The sequence below is a fragment of the Eucalyptus grandis genome, chromosome 8, assembly GCF_016545825.1.
Source record: "Eucalyptus grandis isolate ANBG69807.140 chromosome 8, ASM1654582v1, whole genome shotgun sequence".
In the NCBI taxonomy this organism is placed as follows: domain Eukaryota; kingdom Viridiplantae; phylum Streptophyta; class Magnoliopsida; order Myrtales; family Myrtaceae; genus Eucalyptus; species Eucalyptus grandis.
This window is the reverse complement of record NC_052619.1, coordinates 56,898,252-56,921,707: the sequence shown is the minus strand read 5'-3', so window position 1 is coordinate 56,921,707 and position 23,456 is coordinate 56,898,252. Positions and strand designations below refer to the sequence as shown.

Sequence of the window (23,456 nt, the reverse complement as noted above, 5' to 3'; positions counted from 1 at the left end):
GCGGATGGCGATGGTGTCATTGATTGATTGGAGGTGGCAATGCTCTTAGTTTGACGTGGTGGGATTGTTTCCTCTTTGTCATTATTGTTGCCTTGAGACATTCCTAAATAGAGGGCCTTTGCTACGCGTAAACCAGAGGAAAAGTACAGTTGAAGTGCCAAAAGTTGTGTATGGCGCTCACTTTGGTGTTAAAAGTTTCCGTTGAATCACTTAAGTGCCAAATTAGAGGAAAAACGATCATTTTGATGCCATCGGCGAAAGATTCTAGCCAAATTAATTACGTGACTTTTATATTTAAAAAAAGAAGTTATGGTAGCTTTTAAATGATGTTGTTTTCCATCATCCTTAAGAAACGACGTCGTTTTGCCATCATACGTGGACAACCTCAAAAAATGACGCCGTATAGCTAATATGGGGACTGAAATTAGGGTTTCTTTGTTGTTCGCCTGCCATCGCTCGACCACCGTCGTTCACCCACCGTTGTTGGGCCATCATCGCTCGACCACCATCGTGGTTGTTTGATCAGGTGAGCGAAGAGAGGCTGAGGTTGTTGCTCAAGCAAAAAGTGCCACGATTTAGGGTTCTTACTTAAGAGAAAGACGCCAAACAATATCGTGTTGTATTTGCATGTTGACTGTATTCTCTAACAAGCCACGTCACGTCAGCTTAAAAAATTAATAAAAAAAATGACACGTCAGATTTCCGGCCAATTAGTTCGGTGTTAGTACTTAAATGATCATTTTTCAAATTTGTTAGCATTTAAATGATCTAAAATAAACTTTTGGTATCAAAGTGAGCGCCGTACACAACTTTTGACACTTATAGTATACTTATCTCTACAAACCACATAGGTAAGAAGAAAGGGAGTGGGACCCTTGGGAAAGAAAGGAAGCACGCCACATGAGGTTAGGGGAAGGTGCCAAAAAAGGTAATAAAATGGTTTAAACATTGGAGGGGATGAAAAAACACGACCCATTTTAAAAGAAAAAAAAAAAAGAAGACCGTCGTTTTCTTTTGGTTTAAAAATTACCACTAAAATCTTCAATAATGTCAACATCAAGATATTATTATTGTTTCTTATAATGTAAGAGAATTGATGAAACACATATTTTGTTATGAAACGCATATTTCAATAACGAACTTCTAATTAATTCTCATGTTGATAATTTTAAGTAAATTAATAGCGATTAATGGATTATGGACATATTTGGAATTAAAGAAAAGGTTAAGAATTTGAGATCGTATTGGAAGTGGATTCAAATTTTGAGATTTTCCATGAAATTTTAAGCCTCAATAGTACAATCATTTTGGATGAGATGGCTTGGTTACAATGGCATTTGAAAAGTCAAGCAAGGAAATTGCCTTTCGAGAACGGCAGGACAATAAATTAGATATCAAGCTTAAAGTTATTGTCTAAATCAGTTCTTTTTGAAAAAATAATAATCAAATTTCCTTTGCGAATAGGATCCTGTCTAAGCAAATCGGACTTTAAAATGGATTAACTTGTCTAGACTCGTACATTACATTATTTGGTTCTAGTGGAGTTGGAGATATATGGTCTGGCTCCCTCGGCCCAAGTTCACCTCCTTATACAAAGATTAGTTTTCAAAATAAATTAATCGATTGAATATTTGATGTCGAAGAATGACTATCTTAATCAAATTTCTCATTTCTTACTAATCCATAAATTCCAGTTTTTATTAAAGAAGAAGAAATAAATTTTCATTTTATGATGAAACTGTCACGCCCCGAACCCCGAGCGCGCGCACATCCCACTACGGTCAATCAAATATGCGACATTTCCAGGTAATGTCGCCGACCCCATTCATTTATAAAACCCCTAACAATAAAATACGGGATAGAAAAGTAGGAAGCAAAACCACAACATAACACTTTCATGATTTAACAGAATTACAAACAGAGGTCTACGGCCAAAAGTCTACAAAAGACCGGCTCTCAAAAAGGAACTATCCCACAACCTACAAGTCAAACACGCTCTCCAATTCTTATGACTTCACTTCTGCAACTCCTCAAGGCCAACTAAGGCTATCTAGCCACTCCGTCCACCAGGGACTTGAAATTGTAATCCCCAAACTGGGATGAGATAATGTCTCAGCAAGTTCAACCCCCTAAACCCCTATTAGAAAGAAAATACACCCCGCGTGGCCTAGCCACATCACACAAAGACTTATCTCGCATTAGTCTTCATCTGCATGTTAGCACAGTTTATATAATTCAACAACGTGCAATTATGATAACTGATAACTCTATAAAAATAGAGTTATTTTACCTATTTTAGGCAACAATTAATGCATTATCTATGAGAAAATATTTGAATTTCCTTCTGATTATTTAAATTTTCCTTGTTTATGCAGAATAATGAGATATGGAGAAGATAAGGAAAAGAAGGGCAATTATCAGGAATTCAAATAAAAGCAGCGATGGAAGATGGATATCAAATCAGGAAATTCTTGATTTTGTTCCTAATGTTATCTACAAGTAGATATTTTAGATTTCCTATAAATAGGAAGAGAGCAGCTAGGGTTTAGAGGGGGTTAGATCGTTTTCCATTGTTCGAGAGTTTTCAAGTATTTTGAAGAGAAGACAAAAGTGGTGATAGAATTCTTGTCCTTTGATTCAAGATGCTGGGTTTGATCTATATTTTTATTTTTATTTCTTATTCTACTATGTTCTAATTTTCTTTTGTTAGGGCTACGATGTAGCCTAACCATGATGATATGAATTTCATGATTTTTATGTTTTACAATTGATTTCATTCATGTGAGTTATATATTATTGCGTTTAATGCTTTTGAGTGATTGGCCACCACTTGAATGATCTGATATGCATGTTTGAGACTGAGAGGTGATAATATGCAATTGCTCATTATAATATATAACCATGAATTAAATGTGGATAGAAATATACCGCGTTATTTGTGTAGCTTTCGGTGATAAGGTGATCCAAAAGACTCATTGTAAACCGAGAATATTCATAGTTTTTAATGCACTCATGTTTATTTTAATTCACATAGAGATATAGTGGATTAATAAGCTGAGTAGTTTTGCTATACCTAGAGATAGGATAGTAAATAGATTAGGAAATTCTGCTATCACATGTTTGATATCGTTCTTGTATTCACAACAATCTGAAATTCATATATAGTGGTTATGGTGAAATCGGATGCTCTAACATATTTATCTGATTGATTTTACTGCATTTAGTCTACAAATTTCGTTTTTAATTCATTCTTAATTATATTTTGATTTGTTAGATAAATTTTAGAATTAGTCTATTTTAGTATTTAATTGGTTTATTAATCATCGATCTCAGTGGGACGATACTTTATCTCATCATTATATTACTTGTTCGATACGTGCACTTGCGTTTAGAATTTTACGAACAAGTTTTTGGCGCCGTTGCCGGGGATTCGTTTGTTTAATACTAATTAATATTGATACCAGATAATTCTAAATTTAATCTAGCTTTCGTTTTGTTTTATTTTTCAGGGTGTACATTGGTTTATGACACGTAGCCAACAAGGGAACTTGTTGAACTTGATCCAGAAATCGAGCGTACATTCAAAAGGCAACTAAGAGAACAGAAAAATCACGCTAAGATGGCAGACGGTGATAATGAAAATCCACGTAGACTCTTAAGAGATTATGCTGCGCCAACAGTTCAAGGCACCACATCAAGTATCAGAAGACCTGCAATTCAAGCTAACAACTTTGAGATTAAGCCGTCACTTATTCAGATGCTTCAACAATCGGTGCAATTCAGTGGGCTACCAGCGATGATCCAAACGCTCATATCGATGCTTTTCTTGAAATCTGTGACACCATTAAATATAATGGAGTTACAGATGATGCTATTAAATTGAGATTATTTCCATTTTCTCTTAGAGATAAAGCTAAAAGTTGGCTTTCTTCTCTTCCTGCAGGATCAATTACTACATGGAATGATATGGCTCAGAAATTTCTTGGTAAGTTCTTTCCACCTGCAAAGTCTGCGAAGATGTGTAACGATATTACTAATTTTATGCAGATGGATAATGAATCATTATATGAAGCATGGGAAAGATTCAAATAATTTCTTAGGAGATGCCCACATCATGGACTACCCGTATGGATGCAGGTACAAACTTTTATAATGGCTCTAGTGCAAATCTTCGTTCTATGATTGATGCAGCTGCGGGGGGACTTTAAATAATAAAACACCAGAAGAAGCCTACAATTTATTAGAAGAGATGGCGTCCAATAATTATCAGTGGCCTGCGAGAGATTACCAATGCGAAAAGTTAGCGGAGTTCATGAAGTGGATGCTTTTGCTGCAATTGCTGCACAATTTGAAGCAATCAACAAAAAGCTTGATAATATGAGTGTTTCAGCCATGAAAATTCACACTTTGACATGTGATTTTGTGGTGGGGGACATGTTAGCACAGAGTGTCGAGTAGGTAATACTTTCAAACAATCTCATGAAAATTCTAACTTTGTTGGGAATTTTAACAGGTCCTGAGAATAATCCCTACTCCAACACATACAATCCGGGATGGCGCAATCATCCAAATTTTTCATGGAACAATCAGAATGTGACGAGACCACCGGGATTCAAACAATCAGAAGAGACAAAGTCAAATTTGGAAGACATAGTCACCAAACTTGCTAACACAACTCATGACTTCATCAAAAGCACGGATGTGAGATTTCAAAACCAAGAGGCTTCAATCAGAAATCTGGAGATGCAAGTGGGTCAATTAGCAAGCATGATATCGGGAAGGCAACAGGGTTCTTTGCCGAGCAACACAGAGAAAAATCCAATTGAAAACATAAAGGCTATTATCCTGAGAAGTGGTAAACAAGTGGGAGAAGAAGAGATTGTCAGAGACAATGAAGAAGTGGTCAATAAACAATCAAAGGAGACAAGCAAGAGTAAACTTTTTCCAGATAATCCCAAGCCATATGTGCCGCCAATTCCATTCCCTCGGCGACTCCAAAGCAGCACAAAATAGATAAGCAATTTTCTAAATTTCTTGATGTATTTAAAAAATTGCACATTAACATTCCTTTTGCAGATGCTTTAGCGCAAATGCCTAGTTATGCAAAATTTTTGAAGGAGATTTTGGCAAACAAAAAGGAAACGGAGGATTATGAGGCGTGAAGTTAAACGAGGAGTGTTCAGCCATCCTACAAAACAAATTGCCTCCGAAATTAAAAGATCCAGGGAGTTTTACTATTCCTTGCACTATTGGGGATTCTTACTTTGAAAAAGCATTATGTGATTTAGGTGCAAGTATTAATTTGATGCCTTATTCAGTTTTCAAGAAATTAGGATTGTGTGAGGTAAAAGCAACCACAGTGTCACTTCAACTAGCTGATCGATCAATTAAATATCCGAGAGGTATTGTGGAAGATATTTTGGTAAAAGTTGACAAATTTATCTTTCTGCCCGAGATTTCATAGTTCTTGACATGGAGGAAGATTTTGAGGTACCACTTATCTTAGGTCGACCTTTTCTAGCAACAGGAAGAGCTTTTATTGATGTACAACAGGGGAAGTTGATCCTTAGTTCAAGATGATCTTGTTTCATTTAATGTTTTTAAAGCAATGAAATATCCATCTGATGATAATTCTTGTTTTAGAGTTGAGACAGTTGACAAGTTGGTGAATAAAGTTTTCCAGGAAAATATTTTTGAAGATCCACTTGAAGCATGTCTGATTCAACCAAGGACAAAGATATTCATAATGAGGAGATAAAGGAGTACGCAAATTTCATGGAGGCAATTCCACCATATTCAAGGCAAAAGGCAATTAAATTTGAAGAGTTGGGACAACACATTACAAAGCCTAAACCATCAATTGAAGAGCCTCCAATTCTTGAACTCAAACCCTTACCTTCTCATTTGAAATATGCTTATTTAGATGGAGTTTCTTATTTACCGGTAATTATATCTTCTTCTTTGACAGATTTGATGGAGGAGAAATTGCTCGAGTATTAAGAGAGCATAAAGGTGCAATTGGATGGAAAATAGCTGATATTAAGGGAATTAGTCCTTCAATTTGCATGCACAAAATTTTGATGGAAGAGCAATATAAACCCACTATCCAACCTCAGAGGCGTTTGAACCCGAAGATGCAAGAAGTAGTGAAAGCTGAGGTAATTAAGCTACTTGATGCGGGTATCATCTATCCTATCTCTGATAGTTGTTGGGTAAGTCCTGTACAAGTTGTGCCAAAGAAAGGTGGTATGACTGTTCAAAAAAATGACAACAATGAATTGATTCCAACTAGAACAGTTACTGGGTGGCGTGTGTGTATGGATTACAGAAAATTGAATGATGCCACTAGAAAAGATCACTTTCCTTTACCATTTATTGATAAGATGTTAGAAAGAATTGCTGGGCATGAATTTTATTGCTTTCTGGATGGATATTCGGGGTATAATCAGATTCCTATTGCACCGGTAAGATCAAGAGAAAACTACTTTTACTTGTCCCTATGGTACTTTTGCTTTTAGAAGAATGCCCTTTGGTTTTTGTAATGCACCAGCTACTTTTCAAAGATGCATGATGGCTATTTTCTACGATATGGTTGAAAAATATATTGAGATTTTCATGGATGATTTTTCTGTTTTTGGCCTATCATTTGATTCTTGTTTAAATAATTTGGCCTTGGTCTTACAAAGATGTGAGGAGACTAACCTTATTTTGAATTGGGAGAAGTGTCACTTTATGGTGCGGGGAAGGAATAGTGCTCGGGCATAAAATTTCTCAAAACGGAATAGAAGTCGATCGAGCCAAAGTGGAGGTCATTGCAAAATTACCTCCGATAACATCTGTGAAACTTGTCGGAGGATTTTTGGGGCATGCAGGATTTTACAAGCGATTTATAAAAGATTTTTCAAAAATTGCTAAACCTCTTTCTAATCTATTGGAAAAGGATGCTCCTTTTAATTTTTCTGTTGAATGCATGCAGGCTTTTAACACTTTAAAGGAGAAGTTAATTTCAGCACCAATCATGGCAGCACCAAATTGGGATTTACCTTTTGAGCTGATGTGTGATGCTAGCAATTATGCAAGAGGAGCTGTTTTGGGACAAAAGAAGAATAAAATTTTTCGAACCATATATTATGCCAATCGAACCTTGTCAGGTGCACAATTGAATTATTCAACAACGGAAAAGGAACTTTTGGCGGTAGTATTTGCTTTTGATAAATTTCGTTCTTATTTAATTGGCTCAAAAGTTATAGTTTATTCGACCACTCTGCTCTTAAGTATCTCGCTTGAAAAGAAAGAATCAAAACCCGGGTTGATCGGGTGGATTTTATTCTTTGCAAGAATTTGATTTGGAAATCAAAGATAAGAAGGGGACTGAAAATCTAATTGCAGATCACTTATCAAGAATTCCAAATTCAAAAGAAGAGGTAAGACCAATTTTAGAAGAGTTCCTTGATGAGAAATTTTTTTCCATCAAGTCAATTCCTTGGTATGCTGACTTTGTAAATTATTTGGTAAGTAATGTTCTTCCTCTTGAATTATCATATCAACAGAAGAAAAAAATTCTTTTTTGATGTTAAAAATTATTTTTGGGAAGAACCTTTCTTGTTTAAAGTATGTGCAGATCAGGTTATAAGGAGATGTGTTCCAGATGAAGAGAAGGCAAACATTTTACATCATTGTCATGATGGAGAGACAGGTGGCCATTTTGGTGCCACAAAAACTGCAGCTAAGATTTTACAATCTGGATTTTATTGGCCTACACTTTTTAAAGATGCATACTCCTATGTAGCTTCATGTGATAGGTGTCAAAGAACTAGAAATATTTCAAGAAAAAATGAGATGCCTTTAAACAACATTATTGTGTGTGAGTTATTTGATGTTTGGGGTATTGATTTCATGTGACCCTTTACACCTTCTTATGGAAATTTATATATTTTAGTGGCTGTGGAGTATGTGTCTAAGTGGGTAGAAGCTGTAGCATTACCAACAAATAATGCTAAAGTTGTGGTGAAATTTTTGAAGAAAAATATTTTTACCCGATTCGGTACTCCTAAGGCAATCATAAGTGATAGGGGACACATTTTTACAACAAGCAATTTGCAGCACTTTTGAGTAAGTATGGAGTCACACATAAGGTTGCAACCCCTTATCATCCTCAGACTAGTGGTCAAGTAGAGATTTCGAATAGGGAAATCAAGAGAATTTTAGAAAAAACAGTGAATGCCTCTAGGAAAGATTGGTCAATAAAACTTGATGATGCACTTTGGGCTTATAGGACAGCGTTCAAAACTCCAATTGGGATGTCTCCTTTTAGGCTAGTGTTTGGAAAAGCTTGTCACTTACCAGTGGAATTAGAGCATAAAGCATATTGGGCATTGAAATTTCTGAATTTTGATATGCAGTCTGCGGGTGAAGAAAGATTATTGCAACTGAATGAATTGGAGGAATTTCGCAATGAGGCCTATGAAAATTCTAAGTTGTACAAGGAGCGTACAAAAAGATGGCATGACAAGCACATATTTAGAAGAGAGTTTAAAATTGGTCAAAAAGTCTTACTCTATAACTCTCGTCTTAAACTTTTTCCAGGAAAGTTGCGGTCTAGATGGTCTGGTCCTTTTACGGTTACACGGGTATTCCCAAATGGAACAGTTGAAGTTGCGCATGACAACGATGGCACATTCAAAGTGAACGGTCAACGTTTGAAGCCCTACTTTGAAGGTGGTTACAACAAGCGAGAAGACCACCATTGAACTTCATCCTCCGAATAGCGACATCCGAGATAGTTTGGCTGAAAACTATAAAGCAAGCGTTTCTTGGGAGGCAACCCAAGCATTTTAATTATGTTTTTATTTATTTTAAGTTTATGTTTTGCAAAAAAAAAAAAAAAAAAAAAAGATTAACTTTTCTCTATTTTATCCGGGTTAATTTTTAGGGAGCACCTTTCAAGAGTTTAATCATCAAGATCATCTATGGACTTATCCTACAACCGGGAAGTTTTCTTCTTCCTATTCTATTTTTCGCTTTGAGGACACTGCTTCATTCAAGTTTGGGGGGGCAACAAATTTTTGGATAATTTTTTTATCATGATTGCTTTCCTGGTTGTGAATTTTTGCGATTCTTAGGAAAATTTAAATTTTATTTAAACTTGCAGTTGAGGTGTGAGTTAATCTTAATTCTGATTATGTTGATCCACTTACTGAGCACTAAAAGTCCTTACTTTTTGAATTATGTGTAAATCTAGAGAACATTCATGTGAAATATGTGATTTTCTTAGATTTCACCCAAATCTTAGAATTTGTTTGATTTTCTCTTGAGGCGAAATCCTAAGCTAAATCTAATTGAGAAAATGATATAGGCAGTTTTTGGATCGATTGAGCCTTTCAAGCCAACCCTATTTATTTATCCCTAGTCACCCGTTGAGCCTTAATTATTACCCAATTTTCATTGGTACCCATATATGTTTAGCCTAGCCGTGATCAAATTATATCCTTATCCCATGCCTTATGAACACGTTGATTTTCTTTTGGGATAAAAAAAAAAAAAATATTTGAGCTTGATAGAAATTTGGGAGGAATGATGGAGTAAAAAGAAAAAAAAGTGATTGCAGTGGTAGTTTGGGGTGTATTGTCAAAAAAAAATTGCTTTTTATGGTTCCCTATCCAACTTTCAATTGGGTGAGCCATTTGGATACTCAATGGGTTGGAAATTTTTTACGTCATATTTGGAGGGACTTTGGGAGAAACTCCACCATAAAACAATTCAAAAAAAAAAAAAAAGAGAAAAGGAAAGAAAAAAAAAAAAAAAAAGAATGATGATATATGGCGGCAGAAAAATTATCTTGAAGGAGTGAAATTGGACAGTGACATTGGCTCTAATTAGATCCTAGAAATCAACGTGTTGATGGGTGATTTGAGCTTAAAATTCCCGTTATCTCACCTTTAGCCCAGCTTTACATTACAACCCGAGAAAAATCCTATTGATTTTTGATTGGATAATTAGCTTACATTAGTGGAGAGAGGAATGAAAAGCAAACCTATGAGATTTGGTCATAATTATTGAGAATTTTTAGAGGTTGCATGTTAATGTGAATTTATTTGGATTGCATATAATTCGAAAAAGATTAGGACTTTCACACACACACTTGGATCATATAGTTAGAATTGGTCTTAATTTATAAATCGATTTCAATGTTTGGATGAAATTTGTGTTTTTCTTTGAATTGTGAATTTGAGCAATTATGGAAAGATGTCATAGAGAAGGTTGTTAGGTTGAGTATGTGTTATGTCTTGATTTTGCTCGAGGACTAGCAAAATGTTAAGTTTGGGGTTTGATAACTCTATAAAAATAGAGTTATTTTACCTATTTTAGGCAACAATTAATGCATTATCTATGAGAAAATATTTGAATTTCCTTCTGATTATTTAAATTTTCCTTGTTTATGCAGAATAATGAGATATGGAGAAGATAAGGAAAAGAAGGGCAATTATCAGGAATTCAAATAAAAGCAGCGATGGAAGATGGATATCAAATCAGGAAATTTTTGATTTTGTTCCCTAATGTTATCTACAAGTAGACATTTTAGATTTCCTATAAATAGGAAGAGAGAGCAGCTAGGGTTTAGAGGGGTTAGATCGTTTCCATTGTTTTGAGAGTTTTTCAAGTATTTTGAAGAGAAGACAAAAGTGGTGATAGAATTCTTGTCCTTTGATTCAAGATGCTGGGTTTGATCTATATTTTTATTTTTATTTCTTATTCTACTATGTTCTAATTTTCTTTTGTTAAGGCTACGATGTAGCCTAACCATGATGATATGAATTTCATGATTTTTATGTTTACAATTGATTTCATTCATGTGAGTTATATATTATTGCGTTTAATGCTTTTGAGTGGTGGCCACCACTTGAATGATCGATATGCATGTTTGAGACTGAGAGGTGATAATATGCAATTGCTCATTATAATATATAACCATGAATTAAACGTGGATAGAAATATACCGCGTTATTTGTGTAGCTTTCGGTGATAAGGTGATCCAAAAGACTCATTTGTAAAACCGAGAATATTCATAGTTTTTAATGCACTCATGTTTATTTTTAATTCACATAGAGATATAGTGGATTAATAAGCTGAGTAGTTTTGCTATACCTAGAGATAGGATAGTAAATAGATTAGGAAATTCTGCTATCACATGTTTGATATCGTTCTTGTATTCACAACAATGAAATTCATATATAGTGGTTATGGTGAAATCGGATGCTCTAACATATTTATCTGATTGATTTTACTGCATTTAGTCTACAAATTTCGTTTTTAATTCATTCTTAATTATATTTTGATTTGTTAGATAAATTTTAGAATTAGTCTATTTTAGTATTTAATTGGTTTATTAATCATCGATCTCCGTGGGACGATACTTTATCTCATCATTATATTACTTGTTCGATACGTGCGCTTGCGTTTAGAATTTTACGAACAATAACCAAACAACTGCGGCATAATCGTATCATCAGAACAATTCAACCACTTGGATTGTCTCAGCGATCAATCGACTCTGCCGATTACATGTCATTCTAGCACATTAATCACTACTTCCAATCATGACCCTATAGGAAGGTTTAACAATCAGTGGCAATCACGGCTCCACTTGGCACAACCTCTAGATCACGCAAACGAGAAGAGAGCAATAAAGAAAATTACTCAGAAAAAGTTTTGAATCCACCGAGTAAAATCCAATGGCGGAGAAGCGAGGAGAGGGAACAGAAAAGTCAAACTGCCGATGCTTCTTCGGACGGCAGCACCTTGGGTCTCGTGCTTTTTGGCCAGGACCATCTTGACCACCAAAAAGGTAAAATGAACTGAATCGGTGGTCCGAGCACTTCCGTGAAGCGGGAAAGGCGAGTTCCCGCTTTTAGCGACCGTGGGCGTCAAAACGAGGGTAGAGCCGCGAGGGTCGGTCCCGTTGATTGGAAGGAATAGACGTACTAGGGTTGTCACCGAGGGTGGCAACACAAAGCTGAAAGCACTTGGTTGCACATTTGTGAGTTTTATAATTTAATTATATTTTTCGATAAAAAACAGGGACGAGAGGAAGTGCAGGGAAAAATTAGCATTTCAATACATGTTACTTTATTAGAAGCATCTTGCCAACATAAAAGGAAAAATTTCAAATAGAGACTCGACGTGCCCTTTTTTTTTTTTTTTTTTTTTCTCAAAAGAGGATTTGCAGTGGAGTCTATCTTAAATAAGGACTCAAAGTAATTATTTAGTTTTAAAAAAAAAGACCCGACTCGCTAGCCAACGAGAGACGCATCTTTGATGTGTATTCCGATGAATGCGGTCATGGATATTTTCGTCCAGTTTTTTTTTTTTTTTTTTCACTTCATCTTCTTTATTTAAACAAGATTTTTCTTCTTCTTCCTTAGGCATTAGAATAAAGCTGTCCAAATCGAGGCCCTACATGGAGGTTCTTGAGGGTAGAGGGGCAGTCAGAGGGCATCGATTTGGGAGCGATGGTGGGAGGAAGGGACGAAGAAGGCGGCATGGGGGTCCCGGTCGTAGTCCTAGTAGAAGATGAGGTTGTTGGTGGAGCAGTGGGTAGAGGAGGCCGCCCCTTGCGGCCATCAATGAGGTCACCCCTCGCTAGCCTTAGGTGAGGTTGACCCTCGCTAAATCTAGGGAGGGTCCGCCTGCAAGTCTTCACCCGCAGCCAGCAAGGGCTCTATGGCCTTCGCTCGCTACAGGGGATGGGTGTTGAGCCCTTACTGGCCTCGGGTGAGGTTGACCCTCGCCAAATTTGGCTTGGGTGGCCTCACCGGCTGTTACTAGTGGCTGACGAGGGTTGCGGAATGCTCTTTGGCCCTTCCCCAATTTTGGTGTTCTTGATCTGGGCAATGCTTATCTTCAACATTAACGAAAAAGATGATGAAGAGGGACAACTGTGGGTGGCATTAAGAAGAAGATGAATTGGGGAAAAGGAAAACGAAAAGAAAAAAAATATTTTTTGGACGAAAATACCCTTGATGGATTGCCAGAACACGCATCGGAGATGCATTTGCTCGTCGGCCGATGAGTCAAGTGATTCTTTAAGACTAAATCACTACTTTGGGCCCTTATTCAAAATAGAATTTATTTCAAGTTTTCTTTTGAGAAAAAGGAGGACACTTTAGATTCCTAGTTGAAATTTTCCCTAAATAAAATGGAGAAATTTTGGCCAAATCAAAATAAAATAAAATGAATAAAATTTGACTGGCAAAGTGGGGTAGCCGCCTTCCAGGCAGTCATTTGATAATAATCTTCGTTTTGGCAAGAAATCTCCATCTAAGACAAAAAAAAAAAGGTAGAAAAGAACTTAGCAAAATGTTATAAAAGAAAAAGAACGGTCGAACAGGAGAGGCGTTTGTCCTTGTGGACTTATCCTAGTTTAGAAGACAGTCACTTGGATTCGATGACGTGGATTTATTGGCCTTTTAAAATTCAAACTGGCAAATTTGCCCTTGGACAGTAAATCTGATATCAAGCCTAATTTTCGTGTCTACATCAGTTCTAAATTTTTTAAAAAAACTCAATATTTCTTTTCGAACAGGATCGTGTCTAATCAAGTCGAAGCAAAAGGGTTAACTTATCTAAACTCATCGATTGCACGCTTTGGTTCTGGTGGAGTCGAAGCTCTATGGTTTGGCCCACCAGCACCGCGATCACCTTAGTTATAATAAAAAAAAAAAAAAAACTATACATTTATTAGATATTGATGTCAAAGAATGACTATCCGCAGTCACTTTTCTCATTTTCTTGCTAATCCACAAAATCCACTTTTTATTAAAGAAGAAAAAAGAAAATATTGTTCTACGATAAAAGGACTTGTTAAATTAAGTTATTCCGCAAGATATAAAGGGTCATGAAATTTTAAGACGGAGTTTCACCAGTAAAATTAGAAGATTGATTTCACATTTGGAATTGTGCAAGAAAGGAAAAACTATTTATCTTAAAGAGGTGATTGTAAAATGATAAGAAAATGCCAATAATGTTAAATAAAAATTAAATTGTGAACAAATCAAGATTTTACGGGCCAAAAAAAAAAGAGCAAGGTTTGAAAAAAAGTAAAAAGAACAATAATAGGTCACTTCAAAATCCTGCAGTTATACATAATAGTTTTCTTCCGGTTTGATAATGAGATCTATTTTCAATTCTTCTAGATGACCGACAGCTCCGCCTAATGTGAAAAGAGGGAAGACTTAAACCAAGGCCGACGGGTCCAACTTGGTGCGCTTTGAACTTTGAATGGAGATGGAGTACTAAGCTATGGACTAGCCCATAAGTATCAAGTAATTCTCTTCATCATCTTCATCAGCTGAAGCTCTCTCCGTTAGCTGTCACACCAAACCCTTCCGCTACCCTTCTTGAGTTCAGTTCTCTTTGTTTCTTACAGGGCAAAATGGGAGTTGTCACCTACTCAATGGAGATCACAAGTGCCGTCGCACCGTCAAGGATGTTCAAGGCTTTGGTCCTTGACTCCCACAATATCTTGCCCAAGATTGTTCCCGAGGGCATCAAAAGCGTTGAGTTCATTGAGGGAGATGGTGGAGTTGGTAGCATCAAGAAAACTAACTTTGGTGAAAGTAAGTCGGATCACACTCCTACTTCTACCCCGTTAAGTCTATATATAGACCTCAAAATTAAAAATTAACTTCTTCGCTAAATGAATTTATATAACAGGCTCCCACATCAAGTACACAAAACACAAGATCGAGGCTCTTGATGTAGGTAGTTTTTACTGCAAATATACTATGATCGAAAGTGATATCAAGTTCGACAAGATTGACTTTGTCACGGAAGAAGTAAAATTCGTCGCGGCTGGCAATGGATGCGTTTGCAAGATGACTAGCGAGTACCACGTTAAGGAAGGTTGTGAGCTCAAGGAGGAGGACATCAAGAAGGGTAAAGACAGAGCTATGGGATTGTACAAGGCTGTAGAGGAGTACCTTGTGGCCAACGCCGATGTTTGTGCCTAAATGCTATTCTCAAGATCCCAAGTGATGATACAGCAAAGTGAGTGGAAAGTTTGTATTGTATCTTCTGTTTTCCCTTTTGGCTCTGCCTCGGAGCCTCTGGATGAGGAAAGGTTTTTTTATGGTGTGATTTCTATGTTATAAAGGGTTTGATGGTTGTATGTAAGGTCATGCTAAAAATAAAAACTGAAGGAGCAACGAGCAATCCAATAAATTATGGATCTTGCTCAAGAAAAGATCTCCCTTTGTGGTCATGAAGGTGAATTTTCACTTGTCTTATAGATGAGTTGGATAAAGAAGGCAAAAGGAAGTGCAAGGGAAAATTGGGCATTTCATAATGCATTTCCTAAGCGAGATAGATCGCCGTTAGATGAAAAGAAATGGAATTTAATGGGACAATAAAATAAGTCATTCCGACATCTCGGCTAGATCCAGTCATTTGGATTCGATGAAATAAATGCATTTTCTAAGTGAGAGCATTTCATTAAAGTCATTTCAATTCGATGACTCAGCTATGGTGGCCTTTGAAAAGCCAAACTAGCGAAATTGTCTTTCGGGAAACAAAAGCACATTAAATCGGATTCACTTCGATTTAAAAAAAAAAAAGTATATTGAAAGTTTTAAAATTTATCATTAAAGTGTAATTAAGCTCTAAAATTTTCAAAAAGTGTAATTAAATCTTAAAAATTATCATAAAAGTATAATTGAATCCTAAAACTTTGAAAATGTATACTTAAATCGAAAAACTCGTCAAATTAGTCAAATCAATTTCTTCGTTGATTGCATTTTTGAAAGTTCTAAGATTTGATTACATTTTCATAATAAGTTTAAATTGAATTGGCAATTGTAACGGGTTTAATACTTTTTTGGTAATTCTCCTAATTGTCGATTCTTCTCCATACAGACGTGAGCATGATACAATTACTGGCCATAAGTTTATTCGGTTGCACTTGTTTGAAAACATAGTAAATTATGCCATATATATATTATACGCTGCAAAAGGAGTTACAATGACTCACGAGCAGAAACGAACTGAGTTCAGAACACGAAGGAACAAAAGATACGGGCGAGTGAAGAAGCCGAGAGAACTCACCGAGGGAATGTCGAGAAGCAAGCCTAAAGGGAGATGAACCACGCCCGGAAAGCGAGACTACATGGTTGGAGATGCAAAATCGGCCTCCGTATGGCAGACGATGGACTGAAGCTCGCGAGGAGCGATGAGGATTGGGCAAGGAGCAGCGAGGACCGAGTGCGCGGCGGCCGAGGATCGAGCGAAAGCGATTTGCTTGACCAGCGTGAGAGAAAGAAAACTGAAAAGGAGCAACGAGAAAACGTGAACAAATTGAAAAAGAATGATCTAATCAATTCAATTTGGGGATTTTCTTTGTTTTTTGCCTAATTATAAATTTTGGATACAATTGCTCATGTTTTACTTCTCGGAAAATGTCCGTCGGTGAAAATTTGGTTGGATGGTGATCTTAGGCTGTGTTTGGCAGTCGGGATAAAATTCGGGATATGATATAATTTATCCTATCCTATGTTTGGTGCTCACTCGGGATAGGATAAAGTCGGATATAAGGATGATATAGACATGATAAAATTATCCCATGGGGGAGGTGGGATAAAGGTGGATAGGATTTCTAATGTCCATAATAGGAAAGTTATTTTTCTTGAATAAAAAACTTATTAAATTAACAAAATTGAAATTATATTTCAATATAAATAATATTTGAATTCTAATTTAAGAAAATAAAAATAAAAAGAAAATTTATTTTTAATTAATCTTATTTTAATTTCTATATTCAATTTTAATTCTATTTTATAATAAACATTCAATCTATAAATTAAATATTTATATTTATTATATATTTTAGGTATTTTGTATTTTAAATATGTTAGTACGAGTTTACTATTTGATAATTTTTTTTTATTAAAAATGATGAAAGGGAAAAAAAAAATAATAATGAAAATAATATAAAAAGAGGATAAAATATAATAAATAATAAATAAATTAAGGAATAGTGTTACGAGATATTTTCACCGTCTTCATTTATGAAGATTTATGTTCATTTATAATGATATGTCATTTATATATAAAAAAATATATACATGATGTGAACATATCCGACTTTAATACCAATTCACCAAACATTTGGACGGGATATAAAAAAATCCCATGATTTTATATCCTATCCTATCCAATCTATCTGTCGATTATAAATCCGGACGACCAAACGTAGCCTTAGGACATTATTTGAGATTGACTTAATTATTTCAAGCCCTTATTTGAAATAAAGTCATTTTCAATTTTTTTTTTTTTTTTTGAAAAAATGGCTCAGAATTTTCAAAAAAAGTAAAAAGAATAAGAAAATGTCACTTCAAATAATCTTGCAGTTATATATAATAAATGTTTTACTTCGGGTTCGATAAAGGCATCCATTTCCAATTCTTCTAGATGGTCGACAGCTCTGCCTAATGAGAAAAGAAGAAAAACTTGAACCAAGGCCAAATAGTCCAACTTGGTGCGCTTTGGACTTTGAATGGTGATGGATACTCGCCAACGGACTTGCCTATAAATACCGCGTAGTTCTCTTCACCATCTTCATCAGCTCAAGCCTTCTCCTTTAGCAACCACACCAAACGCTTCCACTACCATTCTTGAGTTCAGTTCTCTTTGTTTCTTACTCGGCAAAGATGGGAGTCATCACCTACTCGATGGAGATCACAAGCACCATCGCACCATCGAGGATGTTCAAGGCTTTGTTCCTTGACTCCCACAGTATCCTACCCCAGATTGTTCCCGAGGGCATCAAGAGCATAGAGTTCATCGAGGGAGATGGTGGAGTTGGTAGTATCAAGAAAACCAACTTTGGTGAAAGTAAGTCAGTTCATACTCATACTTTTATCATGTCAAGTCTTGATATAGATCTCGAAATTAAGAATTAACTTCTTTGCTTAATGAATTCATATAACAGGCTCTCACATCAAGTACACAAAGCACAAGATCGAGGCTCTTGATGCAGGTAGCTTTTATTGCAAATTTACCATGATTGAAAGCGATATCAAGTTCGACAAGATCGACTTCATCACAGAGGAAGTGAAATTCGTCGCGGCTGGTAGCGGATGCATTTGCAAGATGACCAGTGAATATCATGTTCAGGAAGGTTGTGAGCTGAAAGAAGAGGACATCAAGAAGGGTAAAGACAGAGCTATGGGATTGTACAAGGCTGTTGAGGAGTACCTTGTGGCCAATCCTGATGTTTGTGCCTAAATGCTATTCTCCAAATCCATTCAGTGATGACATAGTAAAAGTGAGTGGAAAAATTGGGTTGTATCTTCTTTTTTCCTTTTGGGCTCTGCCTCGAAGCTTTTGGCCGAGGCAAGGTTTTCTCATGTGATTTCTACGTTCTAAAGGATTGGATGGTTTGTGTAAGGTCATGCTAAAATAAAGCTGAGAATAAGCAATGAGCAATCCACTGAATTGTGGATTTTCCCCAATAGAAGATCTCCTTTTGTTGCCATGAAAATCGAAAAAAAAAAAAAAAAAAAACAAAGAAGAAGAAGAAGAAGAGATAAGAGCACTAAAGGTCCCAAAACTAATGAAGAATGTGCAAATGAGTCATAAAACTTTTGAAAATCATAATCAATATTTATACTTATTAAATTGATGAATTAATTCTCTCCGCTATAATATTTAATTAACAGAAAATACCGACATAGCTATTTCGTTTTTACTACTTGCTTAAGATATATCCCCACACTACACAATAAAAAAACCAGAGACATGTTTCAGCAAGAAACCTGAGAACTCATCCAGCATGAGAGAAAGGGATCCAAGTTCCTCAATTCCTTCTTGAAAATCCACCCACCCATGACAGTTTACAATCTTTGGATCTCGCAAACGGAAGAGAACAATAAAGAAAATTGCCCAGATAAAAAGTTTTGAATCCACCGAGAGCAGAATCCAATGACCAAAGAAACAGAGAAGGCAAATCTGCCAATGCTTCTTTGGACGGCAGCACCTTGGCTCTCGTGCTGTAGCTTGGCCAGGACTTCTTGATCACTAAAAGGGTGAAATAAACTGAATCAGTGGCTTACTCGAACTGTCAAACGTGCAAACTAGCGAAGCACTTGGCACGAGCACTTCCGTGAAGCGAGAAAGGCGAGTTCCTGCTCTCAACGACGGTGAGTGTTGAAACAGAGCAGAGCCACAGAAGGGGTTGGTCCCGGTCGATTTTGGAAGGCATAAATGTGCTTGGGTTGTCAAGGGTGTTAACACAAGGCCGAAGCACTGCCGTGGCCTAGGTTGCCGGCCAGGGATGTGAAGCTCGCAAAATCACGAAAATAGGGGCTCTCAGGTCTTACTATGCATCGGCGGTTCTAGGTGTCGCTCGCCCTTTGCTTAGATGTGGATGGGGCACGGAATGAGGATTCGACGCTCTAGAAACAGCTCGACAAGTGTCGTAGCCAAGAAAAATGGGCTTGGAGCTCAAAAATGGTGAGTCCAAACGAGGGGATCTCATTCGGACTTGTCAGAACCGATGCCGGCGGCTGTCGACTGTCAGGGAAGGATTGATGACGGTGTTGACGCTCCTCTGGAGGCTTGATTGGTGGGCAAACACCGTTGATAATTACAGTCGTAGTTGAACTCGCGTTGAGAAGAAGATGAGCAGTAACAAGAGTAGGCATGTAAATAAAGAGAAGGAAAAAAAAAGAACAAAATAATTGGGTGATCTTTAATCTAGTGTGAGAATAAAGTATGTTCTATATCACAAAAAATAATTAACAAATAATCATAAATTATTGTGGGGTTCATTTCTTTAAGAATTTGTGGCTCACAATAAAGCAATCCAAAACTATTATAGCAAAAAGGGTGAAAAACCATGTTGGCCTCATGTATTTTAAGAAATTAATAAAAAAAGTCCTGGACATTTTCCCTTCATAAAATTAGATAGAGTTAACTGAGAGACCTAATTGTACCAATTTGATGAATTTTAATATTTGATTGCCTTTTAATAGGTTTTTTTTTTTTTAATTCAATTGTAATTTCTGATCAAAAGAAAAAGTGAGATAGATGTGTTTAGGGAAAATTTGGGCATTTCAATACGCATTTCTTTATTAGAACCATCTTGCCAAATAAAATGGATAAATTTGGCCAAACAAAAATAAAATAAATTGGAGAAAATTTGACTGGCCAAAGTAAGGTAGCAGCCTGCCAGGCAGTTATCTAATGATAATCTTTGTTTTGCCGATAAGTCTCCATCTAAGACAAAATAAAAAAAGTAGAAGAGAACTTAGCAGAATGTTACAAAAAAGAAAAACAACGTCGCCCAAGAGAGACTTTGGGTGCGTTTGTCTGTGTGGATTAGAGAGAGAGAGAGAGAGAGAGAGAGAGAGAGAGAGAGAGAGAGAGAACTCTGTCTTGCTTGGAAATTTCCATGTGCTTGTCTTTGAGAAAGGAAATTTTTATGGACATCTTTTGACCGTCACCACACACTGTGGATGAGAGAAAGAGAACTGTGTCTTGCTTGGAAACTTTCATGTGTGAAAGGAAATTTTTATGGACTTTGACTCTCACGGCATGAGACCGTGATGCTAGCACTATTCTAATCCAAGTATAGACGACAGTCATTTGGATTCGGTGACGTGGCTATAATGGCCTTCAAAAAGTCAAAAATTTGCCTTTCAAGAATGGAAGGATAATATATCTGATATCAAGCGTAAAATTCATGTCTACATCAGTTTTAAATTAAAAAAAAATTCAATTTTTTCTTTGCGGAAAGGACCTTGTTTAATCAAATCGGACCAAAATGGGACTAACTCATCTAAACTCCTCCATTTCATGCTATGATTCTGGTGGAGTCAGAGCTTCTTAATTAGGCTCACCAGCTCCGCAATCACCTCTCGTACAGAGATTAGTTTTTAAAAGAAAAGTACATTTATTAGATACATTGACGTCAAAGATTGACAATCCGCAATCGTTTTTCTCATTTTCTTACTAATACATAAAATCCACTTTTTATTAACGAAGAGAAAACGAATTTCATTTTTGATAAAATGACTTTTTAAAATTAAGTTATTCCACAAGAAGAAAATAAAGGGTCGTCAAATTTCAAGTTTATAGTTTCACAACAAAAATTAGAAGATTGACTTCACATTTGGAATTACACAAACAAAAAATTATTTATCTTAAAGAGGTGATAAATAAGAAGACACTAATAATGATAAATAAAAACTAAGATGTGAACAAGGCAAGATTTTACGGGCCAAAAATAAAAAAGAAGCGAGATTTGAAAGAAAGTAAAGAGCAATAAAAGGTCAATTCCAATAATCCAGCAGTTGTATATAATAATTTTCTTTCGGTTTGATAATGATATCCACGTTCCACTCTTCTAGATGACGGACAGCGCCGCTGAATAAGAAAAGGAGAAAGGCTTAAAATCAAGGCCGACTAGTCTAACTCGGTGTGCTTTGAACTGTGAACGGTGATGGGATACTAACCAATGACTTGCCTATAAGTACCAAGTAGTTGTCTTCATCATCTTCATCAGCTCGAGCGCTCTCCATTAGCAATCACGCCAAACCCTTCCACTACCCCTCTTGAGTTCAGTTCTCTTTGTTTCTCACAAGGCAAACATGGGAATCGTTACCTACTCGATGGAGATCACAAGTGCTGTCGCACCGTTGAGGATGTTCAAGGCTTTATTCCTTGAGTCCCACGATATCCTACCAAAGATTGTTCCCGGGGGCATTAAAAGCATTGAGTTCATTGAGGGAGATGGCGGAGTTGGTAGCATCAAGAAAACCCACTTCGGTGAAAGTAAGTCAGATCATACTTGTACTTCTATCATGTCAAGTCTATATATAAACCTCAAGATTAAGGATTAATTTCTTCGCTTTAATGAATTTACATAATAGGCTCACACATCAAGTACACGAAGCACAAGATCGAGGCTCTCGATGCAAGTAGCTTTTACTGCAAATATACTATGATCGAAAGTGATATCAAGTTCGACAAGATTGACTTTGTCACGGAGGAAGTGAAATTCATCGCGGCTGGTAGTGGATGTGTTTGTAAGATGACCAGCGAGTTTCACGTTCAGGAAGGTTGTGAGCTGAAGGAGGAGGACATTAAGAAGGGTAAAGATAGAGCTATGGGATTGTACAAGACTGTTGAGGAGTATCTTGTGGCCAACCCTGATGTTTGCGCCTAAATGCTTTTTTCAAGATCCTTTCTGAGTTATGATATAGCAAAGTGAGTGGAAAGTTTGTATTGTAAATTCTGTTTCCCCTTTGGTTGTGCCTCGGAGCTTTTGGGTGAGGAAAGTTTATTCTGGGATTTTTATGTTATAAAGGGTTTGATGGTTGTGTGTAAGGCCACGCCAAAAATAAAACTTGAAGGAGCAATGAGCAATCCAATAAATTATGGATTTTGGCCAAGAAAAGATCTCCCTTTATGGCCATGAAGGTGAATTTTCACTAGCCTTATAGATAAATTGCATAAAGAAGAGATAAGAGGGCAAAAAGAAGTGCCAAGGGAAAATTGGGCATTTCATTATGCATTTCCAAAGCTTTATAGATTGTCATCAGGTGAAAAGAAATGGAATTTAATGGGACAATAAAAAAAAAAAAATCCATTTCCACATCTCGCCTAGATCTAGTCATTTCGATTTGATGAAAATAAATGCATTTCCTAAGCGAGAGCATTTCATTAGAGTATAGTCATTTCGTTTGGATGACTTAGCTATAGTGGCCTTTCAAATGTGAAACTAGAAAATTGCCTTTCGGAAACAGAAGTACATTAAATCGGATCCACTTTGATTTTTTTTTTTAAAAGTGCATTGAAAGTCCTTAAACTTGTCATTAAAGTGCAACTAAGTTCTAATACTTTTAAAAATTATAATAATGTCCTAAAGTTTATCAAATTAGTTCAATCAAATCTCTCCATTGATTACATTTTTGAAAGGTTTAGGGATTGATTTCATTTTTGTAATAAATTTTAGAATTTGATTACGACTTGACTATACTTTCGTTATAAGTTTTATGATTTAATTGCACTTTTGAAAGTTTTAAGATTCAAAATGTACTTTGGTAACAAGTTTTAGGACTTTCAATGTATTTATTCCAAAAAAAATAGCGCTCCTCTATTGTTTTTTTTTTCCTAGATGCAAAACCTACATTATTAGGTTTATGGGTTGAAGCCTAACTCCAACCCGGATTGTGTTAAAATAGGAAGCAGGAATCTATGATGAAAGGTCAAATACTCTGAGGGCAAAGAACTTTTTGTTGGATTACATCAATTAAGACATTACAATCGGTTTTAAACATTTCTTTTTAGATGCCAAGAGACTGAGCATAATTGCAGGCAAGAAGAAGAGTAGCTGCTCACACCTCCCCTTCCAACGCTCTCTTCATGTCCCAGCTTTGACTACTAAGCCGCTAGCTGATCAT

General features: G+C 36.2%; 3 protein-coding genes and 1 non-coding gene across 4 annotated transcripts; 3 read left to right on the top strand and 1 right to left on the bottom strand.

Moving 5' to 3' along the window:
* Positions 1–4,014: 4,014 nt before the first annotated feature.
* Positions 4,015–4,121, bottom strand: LOC120287943. Its single transcript, XR_005546197.1, has one exon. It is a non-coding gene; the product is annotated as a small nucleolar RNA R71 (small nucleolar RNA).
* A 10,218-nt stretch (positions 4,122–14,339) lies between these two features.
* On the top strand, positions 14,340–15,241 carry LOC120286025 (major strawberry allergen Fra a 1-3-like). The gene is made up of 2 exons (XM_010026458.3): positions 14,340–14,615; positions 14,713–15,241. The coding sequence occupies exons 1-2, from the start codon at positions 14,432–14,434 to the stop codon at positions 15,006–15,008; spliced, it is 480 nt and encodes a 159-aa protein (XP_010024760.1). The 5' UTR covers positions 14,340–14,431; the 3' UTR covers positions 15,009–15,241.
* A 2,356-nt stretch (positions 15,242–17,597) lies between these two features.
* Positions 17,598–18,313, top strand: LOC104415207 (major strawberry allergen Fra a 1-3). The gene is made up of 2 exons (XM_010026459.3): positions 17,598–17,883; positions 17,981–18,313. Exons 1-2 carry the CDS (start codon positions 17,700–17,702, stop codon positions 18,274–18,276), a joined length of 480 nt encoding a protein of 159 aa, XP_010024761.2. The 5' UTR covers positions 17,598–17,699; the 3' UTR covers positions 18,277–18,313.
* Positions 18,314–21,542: 3,229 nt separating this feature from the next.
* LOC104415208 (major strawberry allergen Fra a 1-3) lies at positions 21,543–22,478 on the top strand. The gene is made up of 2 exons (XM_010026460.3): positions 21,543–21,825; positions 21,924–22,478. The coding sequence occupies exons 1-2, from the start codon at positions 21,642–21,644 to the stop codon at positions 22,217–22,219; spliced, it is 480 nt and encodes a 159-aa protein (XP_010024762.1). The 5' UTR covers positions 21,543–21,641; the 3' UTR covers positions 22,220–22,478.
* The last annotated feature ends 978 nt before the right edge of the window (positions 22,479–23,456 follow it).

Excerpts from the sequence above, each read along its gene's own strand:
- LOC120286025 (XM_010026458.3), top strand. The coding sequence starts at position 14,432 with ATGGGAGTTGTCACCTACTCAATGGAGATCACAAGTGCCGTCGCACCG. Across the intron at positions 14,616-14,712 it reads GAAAACTAACTTTGGTGAAA|GCTCCCACATCAAGTACACA; the intron begins GTAAGTCGGATC and ends TTTATATAACAG.
- LOC104415207 (XM_010026459.3), top strand. The coding sequence starts at position 17,700 with ATGGGAGTCATCACCTACTCGATGGAGATCACAAGCACCATCGCACCA. Across the intron at positions 17,884-17,980 it reads GAAAACCAACTTTGGTGAAA|GCTCTCACATCAAGTACACA; the intron begins GTAAGTCAGTTC and ends TTCATATAACAG.
- LOC104415208 (XM_010026460.3), top strand. The coding sequence starts at position 21,642 with ATGGGAATCGTTACCTACTCGATGGAGATCACAAGTGCTGTCGCACCG. Across the intron at positions 21,826-21,923 it reads GAAAACCCACTTCGGTGAAA|GCTCACACATCAAGTACACG; the intron begins GTAAGTCAGATC and ends TTTACATAATAG.